At 39.8% G+C, this 24,448-nt stretch overlaps 1 protein-coding gene across 1 annotated transcript in view; it reads left to right on the top strand.

The window, feature by feature from the left end:
• LOC140230113 (uncharacterized) overlaps nt 1-21,135 on the top strand; it is a 117,035-nt gene extending 95,900 nt beyond the window's left edge. The window contains exons 5-6 of the mRNA XM_072310314.1: nt 17,825-19,906; nt 20,716-21,135. Of these exons, the coding sequence (XP_072166415.1) occupies nt 17,825-19,906; nt 20,716-20,817 (2,184 nt within the window). The 3' untranslated portion in view covers nt 20,818-21,135. The remainder of the gene's footprint in view (nt 1-17,824; nt 19,907-20,715) is intronic.
• Nucleotides 21,136-24,448: the final 3,313 nt, after the last annotated feature.

A 24,448-nucleotide genomic window follows, 5' to 3' on the forward strand; every position in this document is an offset into this window, starting at 1 on the left:
AGGATAAATGTCACCCTAAAATCAATATGATGAACCTCCTTGAAAGAGTTTTCTTCAAAGAACTTGCAATTTTGTAGAGGGTAGTGTTATTTACTTTTCATTGTGCGTGTGAGCAAGCTGCAACTTTCGCAGCGTGGCCTCGAGAATCTATGATTTTCCCTTTACGTCTCTTCTGAGTCTGATACATGATATATAGTCCAATAAAAGAGGTAACTTTCAGTGAGAACAGAAAATAAATCAAGTACGTGTCTAGTGTTCAGTCCTGTTTACTAATGAAGTTGAAAGCTTTTTTGGATCAAAGTAGCCACTCCTTCTCGTTCCTCATTCCCTTTCTAACCCCCCCCCACCCCACTCTTGCTCTCACATGTGCACACACACACATGCACACACACACACACAAACCCACATGCACACACACACACACAAACCCACACCCACACCGACACACACTCTTCTAGTGTCTGAATTTCTATGACCGGCATTGTGTTATAATGGTATCCCTGCATTCCATCAATCATTTTCGGAAGTGGCTATAACCATTCTTGTTATCACTCATTGTTCAACTTTTCTACAATGTGAAGAAAAGAAAGTTGTGCAGGAAGGACCTGATGTCGTAAAATCGCACAGTTTGAAGCAAAAGATGGATATTAGTGTCCATCCATCAAAATCATAAATGTGTGATTAGTTGCAGTTTGTCAATTTGTAAGTAAGAATATGTTTTCAACTGTCATTTCTGCAGAGAAATGGTATATATCACAGCAGTTTGTCATACTGCCAATGACATTTGATATGTTTATTAACCAGATAAGGACAAGATCTGAGAGTGCTTGGGTAAGTGTCTATGGGAAATGGATGCTGACAGCAAAATCAGCCCATCCCCAATGGGTTAAGAAAAATATTACCACATGCTGTTTGGTATTGAAGTGCCCTTTTCTTTTTAAAATGAAATGTTGATGTCTAGGCAAGATGTTTTGTGCATTTATTTGTATATTCACAGCAATACATCCTCTGCCTCCATCTACTGACTCTCTCCCATCTCTTTCTCTTTTCTCAATTTCTATCTCATTCATGTACATTTATTCCTGAAGAAAGTGAGGAATTAGTGCTGTCTGCCGAGAAAAAAAATGTCTTCTTTCTCTCTTGTGATTAGGTTATTTGTCATCATGATAATTTGGCTGAAGTATTCCAGCCATAGTATTGGAGAAACCAAAGTCAATCCATGTCCATTATTGCTCTCACAGGCCTGACACATGATATACTGGATGTCAGAGAAAGATCTTTTCAGTCATGACAAAGTCTGGTCATGTGACCACCAGTGAAATTTATCACCACCCCCAACAAATGCACTTACATGGCACACATGCTTAATATCAGTACATGCATGTCATTTTCTGCAGGGATGTTGAAAGCAGTATTTATCACAAATTTAGACTAGGGGTGTCATTGTACAGTTCACTTTCTTCACTTTTGAAATGATGCATTGAAATTGCTCATAGTGGTTCCACCAAAGCAAGAATTAATAGGATCCAATTTTTTATTTATTTATTTTTTTTTTTTTGGGGGGGGTTGTTCTTTTTTTTTCAGTCAAAGAACTGCGTGACAGTTTGCCTCAGTGGAAGGACACCACACTTCCTTCATTCTGCACGCTATGTACAAAGGTTGCCAATTGCTACAGGGTTAGGAATCTTAATCTTCAAGGCTTTTATCATTGCATTATGCTTTGGGTCATGACACCGTGCAATCATAATTTACATGCTGCTCATGGAAGTGTGTTGAGAAATTACTCATTTAACCAGAAATCAGCCTAAACTCCAGAAATGGCTGTATTTTGCTCTTCATGTGACATTGTGGAACAGCAATGCATTCTACACTCTGGGCACATTATATAGAATCAATCAAGCATCATGATATGGGTGACTCCTGAAGATTGGAATCTTTTGCTCTCCCCTTCAATCATACCTTCTCCCATCCTCCATCACATTTGATGCGCTCTCCATCTCCCCTTCCTCCTCTTCATCTCTACCCCCCCCCCCCCCCCCAACCCTCTCTCTGTGTTCAGTGTATGGCTTGTAATGAAATAGGGATTATGCACCATGAATGGCATTAAGCTGCCATCATCTAGGGCCGGAAGGATTAGGCTCTTATGCTGGGAAGCAGCACTCTTCCTCTTGCTGGGCCTATACATCCTCCTCCTGTGGAGAAAGGTGCGTGTGATTGGTGACCAAAAGAGTGCATGGATGACATCTTCTTCCTCCAGGAGGGGAAGTGCAGGAGGAAGGCAAACAGGAGCAGGTGTAATTATGGGTGATTTCGCATCAGCATGAATAGAATTGAACGGGCTCTTCTCTATTCTAGCCATTTCAGACCAGCAAGACAAGGTCTCTCTCTCTCTCGTCTGGTTTGTCATACCTCCCCCCTCAAGCTCCACCATGCCCCCATGTTTTACCCCTCTTCTGTCTGAATCTGGGACAAAGGAGCATCATTGCTTAGTCCTCAATTTCACCAGGGAAAGCTCAATCTCTTTCACTTTCTAAGCACAAATCCCTCAAACCCTTCAACCTCTTATACTTTACCAAATTGTGTGCCATTCACTTTAGAAAGCACTTGCTGGTGGTTCCCCTAATTGTATCATGAACAAAAAGCATGGCGACTGGAGCTCCAGTCTAGTTGTGCTTCCGTACACCTCCTTTCTTTCTTTCTTTCTTTCTTTCAGTCAGTTTGTCTGTCTTTCAGTCAGTTTGTCTGTCTTTCTTTCTTCTTATTTTGTTATTCTTTCTTCTTCCCTCTTGTCTTTCAGGTACATCACATTTAATTAGTGTCCTCAGATACAATTAAGACAGATGCTAAGTGGGTGCATGACCGACTACCTCTGAATTAGTTTAATTGAATTACTTTAAGGTTGAAATGTCAATAAGCAAATCTTGAGTTGTAGAAGCACACGGATGTCTTGGTCACTTGCACGTTGATAGGGATATATTATGGCGATAAGTGCATACTGAGTTGAATCTTATACATTTGTCCTTTGTGCTAAATGGACTATACCATTTTAGATCCATTTTTTCTGTGTTTTGGCAGAAAACTGATTTGAGACTTAGTGTGTACACCATGTCTCTGCAGCTAAGTTAAATATCTGTCTTTTCATTTGTGTATTAATCCTATTTTGACAAAATTAGCATCCAACACATATTCTGTGTGCAAATGTTTTGTATGCATAATCCTGAATGTAATTCAAGAAGATGATTAAGAAATTACCGTATATGATTTGTACTGTACCACACTGGGGAGTTCGTGTTATACTCTTATGTTTATAATCCACACAATGAATCCATTCTAGAACAGGTTGATTGTTCATTTTTGGGACTGACAGTCACACACATGCAAAGTACTAAGCTGTTCATTTCATTGACAAACACTTTAACACTTACGGTATCTGTGTTTAGCAGGGAAAATGAGCATTTTTTTTTTATATCAATCGATATTGAGTCATGTCACAATCTTACTGTATGAAAAATTTCATTCTAAGATGTACAATGAATAAGCCTGTTGCATAAAAATGTTGCTGTGTGTTAAGGCAATAGTGCATTTATGACAGCGTCAGTGTCAATTCAAGAAAACAGCATCTCGCGAATATGTCAGTGACCTCTTCATTCACGAAGATACCTGTAGCAAAAATAACCGCTTATACAGTATATGTTTAATAGATCCATTGGGTTAATTATCATTTAATCTATTCTCATCCGATCAACTCCTCATTTCCTCAAGCACATTAAACTTTGAACATAAAAATCTTCTGACCTCAGACTGAACCCTGTATCCACACCCCATACTCTAATTCAAGTCCAAACCCTTAGTCCAAATGATGCTTAGATCCTTATCCTAATCCTTATCCTAATTCTAAACCCTTACATCGCAGTTAGGTCATGAGCTAAAGTGGGTAAGTAGACCAGATGGGGTTTGACCAAAATAATAGTAATGTAACATCCACGGTATGTGTCAGAGTCTTTCATGCCTGCCAAATTTCCGACGGCAAAATTTGGGAGGTTTTCCTGAATCAGAGTTTGACCAGACCGTGACGTCCACAAGCCAGGCCAGGACATCACCCAAAAAGAAGTGGGATCACATGGCAGAATGTTTTACAAATCGTGGGATCCAATATGTCTCGGAGAATCCAAACTCATGACTGATCGAAATACAGCTGCCGCCGGGCTGGGGTCCGGCGGACGGAAGTAATGGATCCATGGGAGGGGACACATGCACCTGTGCATCGGTCATGTGTGAAAGAAGTTGAAAGCCAAAAGCTATCAGAAGTGCACATGGATGCACTGGTGATGGAAATATAAAAAGTTTCAAAAAGCACTTGAAAGGTGAATGTCCACCAAGTTTGGCACCCGAGGATGTCGTAATTGCATCCCCCTTGGCAAGAGCTGGAGGAAAACTTGAAGCATGTCTGAAAAGAGGAAGGGAGACAGAAAACCGTAGAAATGAGAAAGATGAAAAAATTGAAAAAAATTTGTAAGTATTAACAAACACACACACACACAGTTATATACACACAGAGTGAAAATTCTTGTTTATTTATAGTGGCAGTAATGAGTACAAAGGGGGTAGCAGTATTTCATTGATTTTTTTTTCTTCTTTACATTTTTAGGAAGTGTCCTATATGTGAAGGTATGTTAGTCTTCGAAATTTCTGAGCAGATAATGGGGTAGCATAATCAGGAATGAGAAGTCTGTCTGTGACACTAATCACATCCAGCACTCATACAATTGTAAATCTCAGTTGAACAGTTGAACTTATGTCATTCACACCCCCCATGTCTCCCCCTCCTCTTCTAGTACATGCACTCACACCCCATTCTACCCTTCTCCACTACCCTCCCCCCCCCCCTTTAACCATCCAACCTGACTTGATCCCTTTACACACCCCATCCTGCCTATGCATTACTTGTCGGATGCAATCAATTCAAGTGTCGTGAGGCGACTGACCGACCGAGGGAGGAGAGAGAGTTTCAATTCCCTCCTCCCTCCATGGCCAGTTGTATCCCACCCTGGGAATACATCCAATTCATTTCCCTATGTCCCCAATCAGGGAGGTCGTCCTCATACCCCTGTAAGATGCTGTTGCCTGATTTAAATGCACACAAGCATACAGAAGAAGTTAACAAGGTAACAATTAACTGCAAAAGAACAATAATGATAATGCTAATAATCACAGCAAAAGTAGTAAGAGCCCTCTTGGCGGTTATACAGGCACACAATAATGACAAAAATCAAGAAAGAAAGAGAAGCATGATTCCAACATTCAAAAATGTGTTTTTTCTTTTTAAAATCAGGATATGTTGGTAGAGTTTTCAGGGCTCACAGAATCAAGTGCAAAAAATCCTAATTAACCCATTGAGGACGGACAGATTTTGCAATAACATGCATTTCCAATAGACACCTGCCTGAGTATTCTCAGGACTTGTCCTCAATAGGTTAATACATTTTCCTGTGGGCTACACTAGTGAAACCTCTTAATCTTATAGACAATATACATGAAAAATCTGCCATGGGAACAATAGCACTGTATCTCCAAACCCAACCTCCCCCACCTTCCTCCCTCCCCACCCCCCCCCCCAAAAAAAAACCAAACAAACCCACACAATATGCCGTAGATTTGCAAAGTTAACTCTCAGTCGAAGTTAATCATGAATTGAATGGAATGTACTGCCGTTATGAAACTACCACTCTGTTGATTGCACCTCATATCTATATTTATCTCTGACTATAGATCTTGTAAGTGGCTGTGATCAATAACCAGGAAAAATGATGCGTTTTCCATGTATAGTGAAAGTTTCTCCAGGTCTCAATCACTTGGCAAGGCATATACCTCAAGAATTAACCCGTTCCATACTGAATTCTGAAATGCCCATAGACTTAATACACAGGCCACCGGGTTCCCGTATGGAACGGGTTAATGTGCTCACACTAGCATATTCTGTTTCATCAATTAACATTCTGTTATAAGGGAAGCTAAAGACATCTTGAAGTATGAGAGGAAATTTAAAGGAGTATTTAAAGAAAATACCACATTCTTAAAGGGAAGGTAAACCCAAAGAGCAATGTGGATTGAGTGAAAGCAGCAACATTAGTAGAACACATCAGTGAAAGTTTGAGAAAAATCGGACAATCGATGCAAAAGTTATGAATTTTTAAAGTTTTGGTGTTGGAACCGCTGGATGAGGAGACTACTAGAGGATATGACGTATGAGTGGACAACAATACAAAGAAAATATAAAGGATATTCAACAAAAATTCACTTTTCTAGAATTATGAAAGAGCAGTGGACCAACCGCTTTCAGAAAGCAGGGGGAATAATTGCTACCCTTAACATATGTCAATATCAAGTTGATGGAATTTGTAATTTTCATGAAAAATTGATTTTTGTAGTATTTTCTTTATATTTTCTTGATATTGTAGTCCACTCATACGTCATAACCTCTAGTAGTCTCCTCATCCAGCGGTTCCAACACCAAAACTTTAAGAATTCATAACTTTTGCATCGATTGTCCGATTTTCTTCAAACTTTCACTGATGTGTTCTACTAATGTTGCTGCTTTCACTCAATCCACATTGTTCTTGGGGTTTATCTTCCCTTTAATGTTTGGCCCACTGCCATGACAGTATGGTACAATGTGTCATTATTTTGAACAAATGTGTACAATTTAGACTTCATGGAAAATTTAGAATGTTCACTAATCTTGGATTTATTTCTCAGTAGATTTAAGAATTGGCATCAATTCATCTTAAAACCCATTAGCTGCAAAACCAATTAACTGCAAATGACAACAAAAAACAAAACAAAACTGATAACCACAGAAATATTCACAGCTATCCGGGAAGTTGTACGAGCAAACAACAATGACTAAAACAGGGGGGAAAAAGGAAAAGAAACATTATTGAAAGATATCACAAGTTTTCAACGGGATCTTTTGACAGGACTTTCATTCATTCATTCATTCATATCTGTCAAGCATTGCACATCAATGATGTCACTCTGAGAACAGGAAACTGAGAAGGTGGACCAAATCAGGATTTGAATATTTAGAAGTAAATTTAGAAAATCACATCACTTCATACTAAGACACCATCTGGAACGCGTCTTACTCATACCGTGTTGATTTGATACAGTATCACAGTGATGCAGATTTTTTTTTTTCCTGTTGGCTTAAAAAACAAAACAACAACAAATTTGTCATTATGTTTTCCCTGTGACCAATACATAGAAGTGACGGATGCAGGGTGTCCTCCAATTTCACTAGTTTCACTCAGTAACTACAGTAAATAGACACTTTAACATTATACATGACTCATTTTACAAAGAAAACATCAAAGTTTGCTCACTGAGGTGTAGGATTATGTGCTTGTGAATAAAAAAAAAATAAAAAAAGACTAGAAAAAATAAAGAAATGGCAGTTTTGCCTTCACTATCAAGATATATGTCAGTAAATGTCACCATACTAAGAAAACATGTATAATAGTGTATTCCAGCACTACTGTCTATGAGCTAAAATTGTAGTAAATCTGGTTGCAAGTAGGCTCTATTTGCTCTTTTGATTAATGTAGCAATATGACATTATCAGCTGCAGATTATCCATACATTTATCATTATATCAGAGGTACTGCTAACATATATGACCATGCAGCTAGTTTTTTTTTTTTTTTCGTAACTGAAAAGAACAGTGTCAATGTCATTAAATTGTGAACCACTAATAGATGAGAGCTTGCACACTTTTGTGCTCTGGAATTATATATCTATCTTTCCATTGATCTTGAACACGAACTTAACCTTGTCAAAGATATGCTGTAGTTTCTGTAGAATTGGGCACTTTGGAGTCACACACTAACAGAGTGATATATGAATCAAGCTACCAGCTCAACTTATCTATTACTAAAGGTATATACAATGTAGTATGGAGTGAGAACAGGGTAGAATTGTTCCTTTTCTTTTTCTCTGGATGTTAAAGTTGCCTTGCGATTGTCCAGGGTCATATTATTTCTCTGGGTTGCAGTTTTTATTGCAACCATGACTCTGATATTGGCGTGCATACATTTATGATCAGTTGTAATTTTCAAGAATTGGCTCGTTTCGGGTAATTTTTTTTCTCCTTCTGTGTTTGTCTTCTTGTCTGCGTGTTTTGCGAAGGAGCCGAGCATTACTACGTAGTATTGTGAATGAGGGCAAATGCCGGCCATTGGAGTACAATAATGGGATGCGAAACCAGAGCCGGAATGGGAAGTGGCAGAGATTATGTTGAGGTTTGCCAACAAATCCTTAATTGAGTGACCACAGATTCCAGTCTGCCTATGGATCACACACCACTTCATCTGATTCCCTGACTGACGTAGTTGTGAAAGGTGGGGTGGGTGGAATAGTGTTCTGTGGTAGAGGAATCTGTTCACACTGGGGTTTATCTGTGATTTGAGTGCCAAATGATATGAGCTGTGAGACATTCTTCTCTGATCACTTACTAGTACAGATTGTATCACAGCATGTGAGGCCTTGGCTGGATTGGATATGTGTGGTTTGTGTGGAGGGAATTACTTTTAATAAGTGTTCTAGTAGAACTGGTAGACCCTTCATTTGATGATGAGTAATTGTGCTTTAGTTGATGTTGAATTTTGATCCTCTGTGTTGCTAGAGAGAATTAATGTTTAGAAGATATGTAACAGAATTTCAAAAAAAAGTTACATTTTTGTAAAATATTCTATGAAATAATCTAGCTCATCCAGGAAGAACAAAGAATGAGATTTATGTACACATATCTCATTAACAAGTTGAAGTAATGTGTACTTCTTATAAAAAGGAAACTTTGGGAAATTTGTTTCATATATTTTCTTAATATAATTGCACTTTTCAGATATTACAAGTATTATAAAGATCATGTTATGAGAAGAGGGCAAATGTAATTAACAAATTTTTTAAAGGTTTTCAACTTTTGAGGTAATTGTCTGATTTTCCTCATATATCACAAAGTACTTCACATAATATATTGTGCATCCTTTGAATCCATTAAAGAATTTGGAGAATTTTTCCCTGTAACAATTTCAATGATTTTGTAGCAGTTCAGTTTGTACATGTACATATATATGCATATTTTGAAGCTAGCTGGTAAGAGCTATCTACGTTCAATTTGACTGTGAAAGATACGCTTTTAAAACACTCAGACACCCACAAAAGAATTTATACTTAAACGTCCTTGCGAATATTGATGGCAGGATTTTTCTCTGCAGGACACGTATGTTACAATGGCCAGAGTTGATGAGTGGTAATGATTGGGTGGCAATTACTATAAACAGCGCTGATACAAAGCCTGGTAGCACTGGCTCATTAATGGACTCCACTGCAGGGTGACAACTACCGGTGTCGTCGCCAGGAAGGATGCGGAGAGCTTTCAGGCTTTTACCTCTCATTAAGCCCCTGGCTCTCAACCTCCCACCTCTCAACCTGAAAAGTGGCATTCAGTCAAGAAAGGATGGATGTACCAATTCCCGCCATTAATATTAAAAGTGAGGTGATTCGCTTTTATATTGCATCACTGCTTATGAAAGAGTCCATGCAGCTTTTGTGCATACTATCCTTTTCAAGAAAGGTTACCATGGCAATTCCTATGTGAGGACTGTGGCAGTCCCATTCAATGAAATAACCTACTTTTAAAGACACTAAAAAAAAAAAAGAAGAAAAGCCCCACTAACAATCCAGGGTCACATTATAGAGTCTTCAATCATGTTTGTCTTGCCAAGCAATTAATGAGATATGTCAAAATAAAGATGATTGATGGAATCGCACAGAAATAGGAAAAGCGTGAGTGTGAACCATGTATGCTGTCGTCAAAATATACGGACAATTTTCCTGAGCTTACAGGTGAAGAAAGGTGTTCATGGAATTGGCGGAGCCATCATTTCCTGCATTCAAAATGAGCGGGCCTGGGTGTGTCGTTCAGTCTGTTGCTGACGATGTTCCCATTGAGGAGCCGTTGTCATCGTTACAACGAATCCAGGTGTTCGCGGCACTCCGTCTCATCGCGTGTCAGCCGAAGTATTGGGTGCCTTTTGGAGCGTGTCATTCTCCCATCTCTCAGTCGGAACACAGCAACAAAAAGAAGATGACGTCGAGATGGTCTGGAGCTACCGTCTGCCATTCTAGTCGTCATCACGATGCAGGGAAGGCTGAGGTCAAGGTTTTCTCCGCATCTCTTTCTGGCTGGCAAAATTATTCTTGACAGCAATCATCTGTTGGTGGCTTCCAGTCTTTTAAAACAACAATATATGTGTTATGAAGATGAATGGGTGATTGAGAAGATCATCCTTGTATCTGATGCAACACATGCAATATACGCAGTGGTTTGACATTGGAATGATATTTTCTTCCACTGAGAAAACCCCCCCAAGAAATTGTGACATATTGTGTATGTAGGACATCGGGTAGGGGTATAAAGTCAGTGGGAAGGATACAACCAGGCACGTGCTGTTTGCTGGAGCAGGGGCTCGACAGAGCAATGTACTGTAGTCACTCGTGCTTTTTATTTGTCAGGCTCTCCCCAGGTATGCAGAAATTCACTCCCATCTCCTCCTCATCTCACGCAGGTGCTGATCGACTGGTATCACCATGGCAACAGGAACATTGCTGGCATTCAGTCCAGTCAGTCTACTGTTGTGTTCATATGCTGTCAAGTGTGATTTCTGAAATGATGAAGTGCTTTACATCAGTCAAACGACTGACTGTGAGGCGAAACTTGACCAGGCATTTACTTGCAAAGTTGAGCAGGAATTGAATTTCTGATTGATTTGAGTCTTTTTAGTAACTTGTCCCTATGCTTTCTCTGCTCATTATGAACCATGGATGTGTGCTCACAAAATGATTAATGAATAGTCTATAATCATAATTACAAGTGCCTGATATCAGGCTTCTGGAGCTGGTATTAATTACAAAGTATATATATAAGTATATCAAATGAGAAGGCGCTATAGTTCCATTTTATAATTTTTACAAATAGTGCACATCATGCTATTGGTGATTGGTATACATGTAAGGAAGTGTACACTGTAAGAGGCAAAAGCCAAGCCTTTGATATTGATGAAAGCATTTTCTCTAGTCATTATGAACTGAATTGTTCACTCTCTTTTATACAACATCATGATCTTTAATGGAATCTGTTGCTGTCAATTATGTGAAACATCATCATATGCTACATGCTTTTGTTTTTTAACTGAGATATTTCCATGTATTTTGGCTTTAGTTTGTGAATTAAAAAAAAATGCACAAATTCAGGAAAAATCATACCTGTATGAATAGCTTGGTGTAATGAGAAAGTTTGTAATACAGTTTCTATTCAGACAATTCACTGTGTGAGGAGAGTCTACAACATGGTATATCTCTTTCGTAGAAAATGTTTGGGCTATTACATGCAAGTGATTGCTTGAGGCAGGTGATATTTGTGGGAATGAAAGAATGAAATGTGTGAATTTTTGTGTCTGGAGCTAGTGGAATCTAACAGTGCTGCAAGATAAGGAACTCTGGTGAATGTGTTTTTGCATTTGTTTTATTTATTTCAGTGTTATATTTGTCATCTTTTTTAGAACGCTCCGAAGATTGGTAAAAGTAGGTGATGCTGCCCCCAGGATGAATGCGTTTGATCGATGGTTATCTTCCCCTTGAGAGATAGAGCAGACACTTCATGAAGTCGCCAAAGATATTTTACTCACTTACGTATCTCATGAATCACAGAGGATGCAGAATATTTCAATGGCTTTTATTTGGTTGGCGTACATCTTCCGGAAAAAAAAAAATAGATGAAAATTGTAATATTTGTATGCAAATGCAAAATGGAGATTTTACTTTGCTGCACTTTGGGGAATGCCCTTCTACTGACCTGAAGTTTTGTCCTGTTATGCATTGTAAAAAAAAAAAATACATCAATGCAGGAAAAATGAGTAATTCAAGAAGTAATACTTGAGAAGATGAGGCAAAAATATTTCCTTCCTATCTTGGATTCATCAGATGCCTAAAGAAATGACAGATAAAATCTTCTCTGGCCAGTTTATTCAGGAATATAGATGGAGTCGCCATCTGGAAAACTATGCTAGAAGGAAATAGCAAATTGGCATCAATATATATATATATTTTTGTGGTAGTGTTCAGTGTGAAAATGAATATAGGGTAGCTGTAATCTTTGTAGGAGTGTAGAAATCACAGTCAGTCATAGAACAGGACTTGCTTCTTAACACTCTTGAAACAGGGAGCTTTAGATTTGCAGCGGGGACGTTTGAGACGACGCTTGCTTTGGACATTCTGCCCTCTCCCTCCATCGTGCTGAAAAGTAGCTTTATATTGCACTAGGATGGCAACCTGTAAAAAAAAAATAAAATGGCGCCCCCATATGATCGGTGCATCAAGTAGCACTCTGATTCGTGAATTGAGCAGACGTAAAAATAGCCGAGAATGCGTATTGAAAACTCAGACGACGCGAGCTGGAAATAGATCGACTTCTACGCATGCGCAGAACATGTTTTTTTCCTCTGAATGTCCCCGTCATGAAACTCTAAAGCTCCCTAATGTTGTTGCGAGGGTGTTGATCCAGTTTCTCACTAGGAGCAGTTAGCTCATAGTGGAAGAGCAACCACAGCAGTTGATCACTTCTCCCCCTTTTTTTGTTTAGAAACAAGATGTTCAAGTCTATAAGTGTTCTAAGAAAAGTTTTCTGCACAAGTTCAGCTCATATTTTCAACTTTTTGTCAGTATACTGTAAAACCACAAACATTTGCGACAAGAAATTTTCATGAATTGGAGTCGACGACCTTTTTCGCGGCATGAAACTTTTGCAAATTGGCGACTGGCATTTAATGCATTCTGTAGACAAAAAAAAAAAAAATTATGTGCATTCTACTATCGTGAACTTTACCTCCTTACAAAATTTGCGAAGTTTCATGCACATGAAAATTTCTGGTTTTGCAGTAATGTGCGGCTGAATGCAAGGCTTGCCAAAAGCAAAGATTTTATAGATGATAGTACTTTTTTTTTCTGTCAGAAGGATTGATGTCTGTCAATACAACAGTGTTTTCCTTGTTCCCAATTTATGAATGGACATGCAGACTTAATCACCACAATGATGTTGATCTACTCAAGTGTGTAAGAGGAAACGTTTCAATTGTAAGATCAAATATAAGTGCAGGGTAGGGAGTATGGTTTCAGACTCTGAGATTCTGGGGTTGATTTTCATTCTGTTCTAGACAAATTGTTTTTGTTATTCGTGCAAACAACAGAATGTAACAGAGACTAACAGATGAGGCTCAAATGTCATTGTTTTCTAAACATGTTTCTTTTAATTGCAACAAAAAAGAGGGCATCAGCACTTTTAGCCATCACTGATTATTTTTGTTTAGACTGCAGACAGCACTTAAAAAGCATTCTAAAATATCACCACAGAAGATGGAAGGTAGTTCAGTGTTCTCTTATCTGTTCGTGTTTTGTTAAACCTTTGATCATCATATTCGCAGTCTGCAGAACATGAAGAATATGAAGTGTGGATATGTGAGCATGATGTCTATGTGGTTGTCAAATTATCTTCACACACACAAATGCCACAGGGTTTGTGAGGTTGTCTTTTTTGAGAGAAACTGCTTGAAAAACAAAACAAAACAAAACAAAACAAAAAAAAACTTCCTTTGCTACCCATAAGGGACACTTGATAGGCATCTCTCATGCTGCCACTCATCATTTTTTTTTCTCCTTTTCCCCCTTTTTCCCTTTTCTCTCTCTCTCTTTTTGTATCTTATTCATTCCCTAAAGGGTTTGTTTGTAAACACATTAAGCAATGTGTAAATAATAGATTCAGGAAGCAGGAACTGGATTCAGGACAAATTACCACAGTTGAATGATTGCCATGGAAGCGGGGAAAGACATGGATGTGATTTTCTTTCCTTATCCTTTTCTTTCTTTTGTATGTTTTCCAGTGAATTTACGGTGTATTGACTTTGTTTCATGAACTCGTCAACCATCAAATGAAAGTTTGGAAAAAAAGAAAACTGCTGTTTTGTCCTGTTTTTCTATTACTGTAACTTTGTTTCCTTTTTCCCTCATGTAGTTTTATTAACCTGTCAACTGGCAGAACTAGAGGAATGAAAAGGGGAAATGTTTTCTTTGCTTGTCTGTTATCATTTCTTTTCTTTTTTTCATTTCAGTTTTTCCGTTTTTTATGACTTTTTTTTTCTTTTGGACCAGATTTGGAGAAAACATTTGAGAATTAGTTACTGGCATGTTTCTGTTTCTGTAAAGTGGTAAACTGCCCATGTGGGGAGACTTATTTATTCCCAAAAAAATAAATAACAACAAAGAGTAAAAATGTCATTTCGAACTGCACCATGAACAAGTTGCTAGTATATACACTGATAGGCTGTAAATGGAAAGTGACCACTGAAAGTTAAACCACAGAATTCTGGACTCCTTTGTGTTTGGGTCGTGTCTTGTCCCTGGTGGAAGTAGCAAATGATAGGGTCACTGGGGGTGCCAATTATGGTCATAGGAGGAAGAGGGGATGTACCAATTCATGTAGGGCGTGGTCCTGCCCCAATGCGTGTCCTAATGAGGTCTCATTGTAGGTGTAATGGTTTGCCGGAAATCGGTGTCTTCCCCCAAATGCCAGTCCGTACTTGCATGCGACTCCTTAAAATCTGTGCACTGAGACTTTGTGCAATTCTGATTGAGTTTTAAGATGTATATCAAATTGTTAATATATATCTATATAAATCATGTATAAGAATCACAAAATTATTCAACAATTGGTTTCAGTGCCTTCATTACACCATATCGTGTGTAGATTACTCGGTATGAGAACAGCCAAAAGTTGCATAAACACATGCTCTACTCAGAATCAGAAATGTTTTTTACCCCCATCAAAGTCCATAAGGTTGAAGTCCTCTAGCTTTCTCAAGTTATAAAATCCTTGTTGTTTATATAAACAGTAATAATTATTTCGGGAGACAAAGGAAGTTCTATGATTTTGATAACATCTTGTTGCAACTTTTTAAGAGCGCTGAAGTACCATTACTGCATGAGGAGCAATATTAAAAAAGAATGGGTGAAATCCAATCGTGGGCCTCTTATTCTTCATGCAAGCAGAAAACGGGATGTGCGGAACTATTAGAGCATTCTGTAATGGCATGCTAAAACATCGCGGTGGGTCGAACAAGTGCCTTCTTCAGGTCTTTAAGTGGACTGTGCGACTGCATACTTCATCTATCCAGCCGGGTCATTGAATGTTTGTTGGTTCATGCCAGGCCACATTGCTAAGTGCCCAGTTGTCGCTGCACAGCAAATGTCAAGTGTCCGCAGATGTCATATCCATACTGGGGATTATGTTCCAGCTGACGCCAAAATGGTAAACATCCCTCTCAAACAAAGGGCCCACCAGAGGAAGGAAATGTAGACATTTGAGAAAGAACAAGAGAGAAAAAAATTATGGTTTTAGAACTGTTATTAAACTAGAAGTTTCTGCTGTACATGTCATAAACAGATCTCCCATTCTTGCTCCCAAATTAATTTCTGGAGCACATGGCCCTGCAACAAATGCCCAAAGTACCATTTTCCTTACAAAGGATTATGATCCTGGAAGGCTTCACGCAGAGGTACTTACATTTTTGACATTCTGAATTAATGTAAAGTCGATGTTATTGTCGTCTTCATTTTCATATCTATTCTCTCAGGATCTCTCTAGATACCAGAGAATTTCTCGCATTCAGAATACTGATGTTTCTTGAAATGACTGTAATGTGTATATTCCAGTTATCAAACATTCGCTGACGGTATGATGTTCTTGTCTATGCATTGGCTACACACATACAATGAGGAAGTGAATAAAGTGATTCTAATGTTTTCCTCTGAATGGATTTGCATGCGTTATATTTCCTGTCTCTGGAATATTTGGCAAAATTGCAAGTTTCATGTGTGACATTGATCATCATCTGTGGATGTTGATCATGAAATGTATGTGCAGCCTCACAATCATCATTTTTCTTATTGTTTTCCCAAGCTGCCCTGGCAGATGTTGGCTTGATATTTTCATTATGTATGGACGTGGGATTTTTCTCCTTTTAGGTTAATATGCGGAGACCGAGTGATCTACTATGATCGTGCCTCGTATTTTTTTTTTCAAATGTGTGTACGTATGTGTCTTGCAAAGAGCCACTCAACGGCAACATATTTGCCGATGGCTACGTCTGGGGAAGTTGTTGGATATTTGCCAGAAAGCTTCCACTCTCGATCAAGTTTCTCTACATATCTCCCTCATAATGCTGATTGCTAAGATTACGCGGCTGACATTCATATTTCTTGATTTGTTTGTTTGTGTATTCTGTTCTTTGGGTTTGCATTCCAAGTTTCAATATTAGCAAGAACTTTTTTTTAAATGTTGAATTAATGCCCCCTCATTAGAAGGTAATGGTTTTCTAAGCTATAATGACTCTTGATGCTATTTAGGTATGATATGGTCGTCTTTTTATTATTAGCTTTCATAGAAACCACCTTGGCATGGTCAAGTAATGTGAGATGCATGTTAAATGATAACAGAACGTTTCTGTTGCCAGAAATACTCAGAAGCAATCAGTTGTTATCCATCATAAACAATTTAGTATGATGATGTTTTGCATCACTGATGAAGCTTTGATAACTTTGCTGAGTGTAGCACCCTCAATAACATACAGAAAATGCTTCTAAACATGTCACATTAACCTATGGAGGACGAGTCCGAGTATACTTGTGCAGGTATCTGTGGGGAATGCGTGTTATAGCAAAATCAGTCTGTCCTCAATGGGTTTATGTTCCTTACTATGCTTTTCCATTTTTGACGAAAAAAAAACCCAAAGAAAAATAAAACTAGAGTGTCCTACTTCACTGCCTCCTGGAGTAGCTCAGGTGCAGATACCATAAGCTAATCATGTCTTCTCACCTGCTGTAATTGGTATGATTTTATTAGCAATCTTTTCCCATCATGAAAATATGCTGGGCCTTATGTGATCTACAAGTTTGAGTTTTATGAAAATCATCTATCATTAGGATGCAAACCATGATTTTATATTCATTACATATGTCAATATAGTCTTAACTGTGATGTGGGGATTTTTTGTTGTGTTGACCTGGTTGATGGCGTTCGCAAATTTTTATGTTTCTGTGTGTGTCTTGCTGTTTGTGTGTCAGGATGTTGACTGGTTGACCTTTGTGACCATTTGCAGAGTTCGGGAGAGACTTTTTCTTGACACTAATTGTTGTTGAAAGCATCCAATTATCCACAGATGATGGTTCGAGAATAAATATGTGTTGTGTTTGTTTGATGGGCAAAAGGCTCAAAACAGACAAAAAGAAAAGCACTGCACTGAAAATATCATGCACCCTCAATGGATATTAGTTTTCTCATGTCTTCTTAAGATCACAATCCATAAGCAACAAGTTTTACTCTTTTATAAAGCAGTGCACTAGATTCTGAATTTTCAGGTCATATAATTTGTTTTGTTGATGTAGTTCAAAACCCTGGTGACGTGTCGTAGCTTTTCTGTCATTTTTTTTTTTTTAATCAGTGAAGGAGAATCCACAATTATATTGCTTTACCCAGTTAATAATGTTCCATTTGTGTCCATAAATTACCCGACTAATATTCTTTTTGGCAGACTCTACCATATACATAACTACATTTCCAAAATAACTTCTTGAGATGTGATAAAATGCTGATATATCCAAACTTTTTGTTGTATATACTGTCATTAATGACCTCTCTGTTGTGTTATCTGTGTTTCAGAACCAGGTGAAGGCTGTGATCTCAAATTTCACCAATGCCATTGACTACGCCAAACCGCCAAGGAAAGAGCCTCCTGTCTACAGAGCAGGAAGTGAGAAGACGGAGGACAAGTCTGACCTGATGATGCCCAGGAGTGGAGGAAAACCTGGGAAGACCGGAGAGGTCACAGAGGACAAGAATAAGAGCCCAGAGTTCTCCAATGACGTCCGTTCCTTTGCCATCCTTGTCCTGGAAATGATGGCATGGCTAAAGCAGAAAAATGTGGACCAAGGGCTGGATGAGGAGGTTGCCATTGGTTACAGGAGTCACAGCATCTGGGAGCGGCCGGATGCAGCTACTATTGGGGCGCGACTTGCTGCGGAAGGGAGCATGCGGACAGGGAGGGCCTCTCCAAGCATGTACTGCTCCCCACGCGGCAGTCAGGATGCCCTGGATGGAGAGCCCGGCCCTCTCACTGGCACCAGTAAGGAGGGTGCTGAAATCAGGGGGAGCCCCAGTCACAGGAGGATCTACTATGCCAACCAGGCCTATGCAGTCGATGAGATGCGTGCCAGGAGGGCCATGAGTGATGCAGGTGTTTACCGCAAGATCCTCAGCAAGCGGATGGAACGCCCCATGCTGCCTCAGAGACCCAAAAGTGGCTTCACAGATTTGCACGTTAGAGGGAGTGGTGAGATCAGACAGGTGTATGATGAAAGACAGAGAGATGGTAATATTGTGAATGCAGGAGAAACTGACAGGGATGCACTGAAGCTTTTGAAGCAAAATAGTGCAGAGGCATCATGTTGCCATAGTAACAGTTTAGTGCAAGATTGCAATAGGAATAATATCATAGTGGAAGGAGGTAGCCTGAAAGACAATCCCAGGATGTCTGCCACATTCCCACGTCGTTCAGCAATGTCCTCTGACATCTTGAAAAGTGAGAAACGGCACAGTCTGTGCAGCAGTGACAGTGGGATTTCCTCCCCGCGCAACTCCATGAGGAGCTCTGAAACCAAGGGTGGCCGGAGCCGCCGGCAAGAGGCTCACCTCTTCCAGCTGGCTCACCGAGTGGACCCTTCTCTGTCAGACAGCGAGGTCACCCATGGCTCTGCTGTTTCCAAGTTGAGGGGCATGCTTGATGCGACGGCCCAGAGTCTGAAGGCAGGAGAAGGATCTACGGACGGTGACTCCTGCCAGGAGGAAGACTCCATGATGGAGTATTCAGAAGATCGTGGGAAAAAACCAAGGCAGCTGCACTCCTGCCCCAGCGATGCTGGCAGCGACTCGTCGAAATCCGACAGTGAGAAGACGCACAGACCATTGCGGTCTCGCATGAGGTCATGTGACCTTGCTAGTGACTCTGAGAAGCCAGATGAGACTGGCTACGACAGTGACAGGAGGAGAAGCAGTAGTGGCGATGGTCTGGAGATAAAGTCGACCAGTTCTCTCTCAAAGTTCTATGTCCGGAAAAAGTCAGTGACACCTTTCACTGCAGGTATTCCGGAGTCCCTCACCCCACCCTGCAGCAGACCGGTGAGCCGAGCCAGCAGTGCAGCATCTCTCCTGGATGCGCAGGATTCCACCCGGGCCAGATCCTCTCCGGAGAGTTGCAAATCCCATCGCAAGTATTCCCTGGGTGCCATCAGACATGAAGGTCAGCTGTACGGGCTGCCGGGTGGGGCATCATATGCCTACTCCATGGCCACCCTGCCCAAGGACCATCCCAGCCGCGCCCGATGCAAGACTATGGACAACCGGTCAGTGACCCTATCTCGTGCCTCCAACCATGAACAGCAGGTAGTCATGGGCCGCAGTGCCTGGGGCTACTCGCATTTTGTGCCCATCCACGGCGGAGGAACCACCATTGGAGCTCGCCCTCTCCCCCAAGCGATGCACAACGGGGAGCACTTCTTCATCAGTACCGTGCCTAGCGGGGTGAACAAGAGCCATGTGGCCTATGCACAGCAGCTCCTGGGGGCCTTGCCCTGCCTCAAGGCGGCATTAGGGCAGGACCAGCTCGTCGGGGTGGGGGACACTCACATGGCCTTCATGGAGTGGTTAACAACAATCAGAGATGCAGACAGCTGCCTCAACAAACAGGTGAGTGTGAGATTGAAAGCCTTTCTCCTATCTCAAGAGATCGTCTTCATATTAAAGTGCTTGCTTGTTACTTTTCTCTAATTATTTTATGTGTGTGGAGGGGGGGGGGAATAATAGGCATTTTTTAGTAATGTATATTAATTAAGTAGGAACATGAAGCTGTATGTATTTTATGACAAAAAAAAAAAAGGATCCTGGAACAAACGGGGCCTGGGCTTTTGATCCTAGTAGAAGGCAAAATGACTAAGAATGGATCCTAATGTGTTTACTTTCAAGGCTAAAGAACTTGATTTTAAAGTCGTTAATTTTGGTGGAAGTCCACTATCATGCTATATCACTGCACCTGCTAACTAATTTGCTTTTTTTGTATTATTGTTAAAAGATGCTTGTGCCAGGCAAGCAGATTGTATTGAGCTTTCACGGGCACATTTTTGTTCTCATGTTTGATCATCACTGATGTGGTGTAAAATATAAGTTACCAAAAATGATTTCTTGTGCTTGTTTTACTGCAGTGTGAGAATGTAAATTTTTCTTAATTTGATTGCAACATTGCATCTGATTTTCAACAAAAACAACTCAACACAAGAATTTCATTACCTTGAATGAATATGCAGTACCCACTGTATGTTCAGTGATCAGGAGGTTGTAGATTTAAAACCTGTGCATGGCTACTACTAAAATTTTACACTGATGTACAGCAGTTATCAATCAGTTGCAATCAAAACAACTAAATGCAAGAATTTCATTAATTTGGTTGTATCATGTCTCATGAATTTCATCTTGTTGCGTGTTTTGACTCTCCTGTGTAGCTCCTGAACATCCTCAAGGCTTGCTGGACGAGAGAACCATGTCCTGAGGCCGGAGACGTCCACTGCATGCTGGACAACTGTGTGACTGAGGTTCCGTTATGAGCACCATCTCTGACCTCCCCCCACCGGTGGGGGGCAATCTCTGCTCCAGATCTCCATACTCGTGTCTGTCTGGGCTAATGAAAAAGTGCTTGCAAAATTCACGAGATCATCTTGAACTATGAGTGCACTTGTCAGTCAAAAGCTGCAAGACCATACACTTTCATATGCTACGTATATTGTTTTTCATAGAGGACAGAGGGCTATGCCTCAGAGTTGGTGGTATTCAGATGGTTAAATTCACCTGCCACAGTGATTGATTGCAATGTCATTATTAACCAATTCACTGTTATTATCTCTGTTCCATCAATTTTGAAACTGCAAGTGTATGAGGGTTCTAGGAGTATCATTCTTCAAAATTTGAAGGTTTAAATCATCTCTGGTACAATGTGAACCTTACTGACTCATATTGTCTAGTCTTGCATCACTTGTGATGCAAACCATGCAGACAGCTGTAGAAATATTACTCCATGATATTTATAAGGGAATGAACAGTCATTACTTATGTAGTCCATCCACATGACAAACGTAGTGATATATCAGTACTCTAAATAATCTTAGGCCGAATGAAAATTGATGGAATTGTACAGAAGCATTTTAGTGCTTGACATGATGATTTTTAATACTGCACCGTAATTTAGGTGAGACACTTCTATCTTGTCAGTCATCATGTTTACCTTGCCTGTCCAGTGAAGTTAGCGTTGTTTTTCAGATACCACCATGCTGTGAAGAAAGCCTGGGGTTGCCAGCTCTGTCTATTCTTAAAAGAAAATTTGATTAATGTAGTGTCTTAATTCAGAAAGGGACAGAGTATTTTTGGCACCAGAAAGAACAGGAGAGTTAAATCATAGTACTGCATTTTCCCCTTATGCATCACAGTAAAAAAAAAAGAGAAAAAATTAGCCTTATTCACATTCTAAACTGTCTTTATGTACTGACTAACGTGTTGGCCTAATCCATTGCTCAGAATGTTTGTGAGACAGTGGGGCTGTCTTCTGGAATGTTCCCACTAAAGAGGGTCCAAATAAGTACGTAAAGCTGCCTAGTTTGCCAATTTGCAAGGCGTGGGATGATATTTTGAAGGTAGTAATCAAGAATAAGACAAAGCAAGAGTGGAATGATAATTGGAGTAATGAGCTAGTCCTCAGGGGCCCTTCCTCCGGTTTCCTAGAGCCGGTACATCCAGACATTTTCGAGACAGACTTAATTAGGCGTAATCCCTCACAAGACATTGCCTCCAGCCTCAGATTTGAAGATGTTGACCACAAAAATAGAGAAACTCCAGAAGATGCAACAAGCACCTCTCCTACAGTCAGTGGAAGCATCACATACGTCTCCGACACTCAAGACATCGTCACAATGTAACAAAGTGTCTTATGATATGCCACTCAAAAGTGGGTACGGCTACGCGAGCCATAATGACATTTCCTCCCGAGTGCAGATATTTTGTTTTCGCCCTGCATTTTTTTTTTCACTGACACATTTGCCGCGGCCACCTGCAGTGATTAACAGCTGTAATGTCACCTCGCAAGTGGCTCTAAGGCATTGTCCTATGCTACTGCATGTGTGGGTGAAATGTGGATGTACCAGTCTCACTCAAAGGGGCTTGGAGATGAAGGGGGGGGGGGGGGGGGGAGATAAAGAAAAGTTTCATAACAATGCATGAAAACTGTGGCAGTATAATGAATCTGAATTCCCCAAGTTCCAATTCTCTTAATGTAGGGTTGTATTATTGCATTCAAGTTAATGTCAAGGGTGCATTTTGCAAAATGTGCCATTTTCTGCAAAGTCTGCTGGTGAGTGGTTTAGAATATTACATCAGCCACCACACAAACCTGTTCATTTGAGAGGGTAATAAGCACGGACTACTGAAAGCGTAATTGGGTCTGTGGGCTGAAATGCCACGTTTTGTAACACTTATGCCACGTTTTGTAACACTTTTAAAAAGTGTGTCAAAAAACAGTGGGATGATTAAAAGTCATCTGACAGGCATAGCATGAGAAAAAAACAGCTCTACATTTCCTCTAAAGTCACTTATCATGAAGGGGATCCATCTATAACAATGATTCTATTGCATCAGAGTATAAATAAAAAAATTGTGCTGTTAGTAGTAGATTTGTCACCCTGTAGTCATATCTTGAAGGAATAGCTTTCCCTGATGCGGTTGAAAGTGTTGCACTTCCACCCGCCGCATGCCAACCGAGAGCACTTCCTGAGAGTAAAATATCACAAAGTCATTTGCAGGGAGAATGTTGCACATTTTGCAATAAATTAGACTTCACTCTTTGCTGGAAAATGTCAATGAACACATGACATTCTTTATTTCTAACAAATATGAAACATTGTCGTTGTCTCCTGCCAATATTGCAGATGCATTTCTGAAAGCAGGACTTGGGAAAGATTTTGGATAATTTAGCATTTTCCATAGTAAAAAGGGACAAAAAATATCATTTGCCCGGAGCACAAATTTGATGCATATTGTGTGGAAATCTTTGGGCAATGCCCAATAAAAACAGAAACAAACAAAAACTTTGTTGAGCCATTCACACTTTCTTTTGAAAATTGTGACATTAGAAAAATTGCTACATTTTCATGAAAGTTGGTCGGCAACTGTACCACTGGCACTAAAAAAAAAAAAATCTGAAAAAACCCCAACAAAAACTAAAACCGAAACCCTCGGACCAGAGTATGAAAGTCCTAGCTGCTACAGCAATGTTTGGCTGCAGTGTTTGGCTGTGAGAGTGCTGACCTCAAATAGAGTGCAGTCGATGCCACACGACTACCACTGGACGTTTGGATTGCTGCCCATAACCAGGCACAAAATGTGAAGCTTGCCACCCAAGAGAATCTAAATAGAAAATGAAGTTATGAGGTCAGTCTCACATTACAGCCTATTATATCCATGGTTGTAAAGATGCTGAACATGCCTCTCAAAGTTACTGCATTTAGAAGGACTGAAATCATGATGATGGGGGTAATCGATAATCGATAATAAAAGAAATCGTAGGTAAGATGTACTTCTTACCTACCTAGGGTTAGGGTCTTACCTATGATTTCCTCATGAAACAAATAATTATTTTAGTCCAACTTCATAGGATTCACAGCGATGGTCAATGTTTTCAGAAGGACTGAAATTAATGGGGTATAAGTTTTCTTCAAATCATCTCCCTCTGTACAGAGAGAGAGACAAATTGAAGAAAACTTATACCCCATATCTTCACCACTCTGTTTGATAATCTCTTGCTTTGACTGAAATTCATGTTTAATATTCCTCTCAGTGGATGGAATGTTACCACAATATATTTCTAGTTAAAGGAAACCGAGAAAGCAGATAATATGGCTAAAGAACCTTCAGTGGCTGTGTGATGCAACTCCTTTGCGTCATTAAATTGCAATGTGCATAATTATATCAAACGCCTGTTAGTGGACATTCAATAAAGTCAGTTGCCTTGAGATGTTTTAGTAAATATCGAACAATAAATCACATCTCTGAATATTATCTCTTATATGACTCAAACTATTTTCCTCATGCTGACAGTTAGTTCAAGAGTTTAGTTTTACCAGAGTAATGTGAATGTTTATTTATTCATTAAAGTCAAAAGATATACACTCTCATATATTTTACATCTGACAA

Source organism: Diadema setosum, chromosome 1 (assembly GCF_964275005.1).
Source record: "Diadema setosum chromosome 1, eeDiaSeto1, whole genome shotgun sequence".
NCBI classification, from domain to species: Eukaryota; Metazoa; Echinodermata; class Echinoidea; order Diadematoida; family Diadematidae; genus Diadema; species Diadema setosum.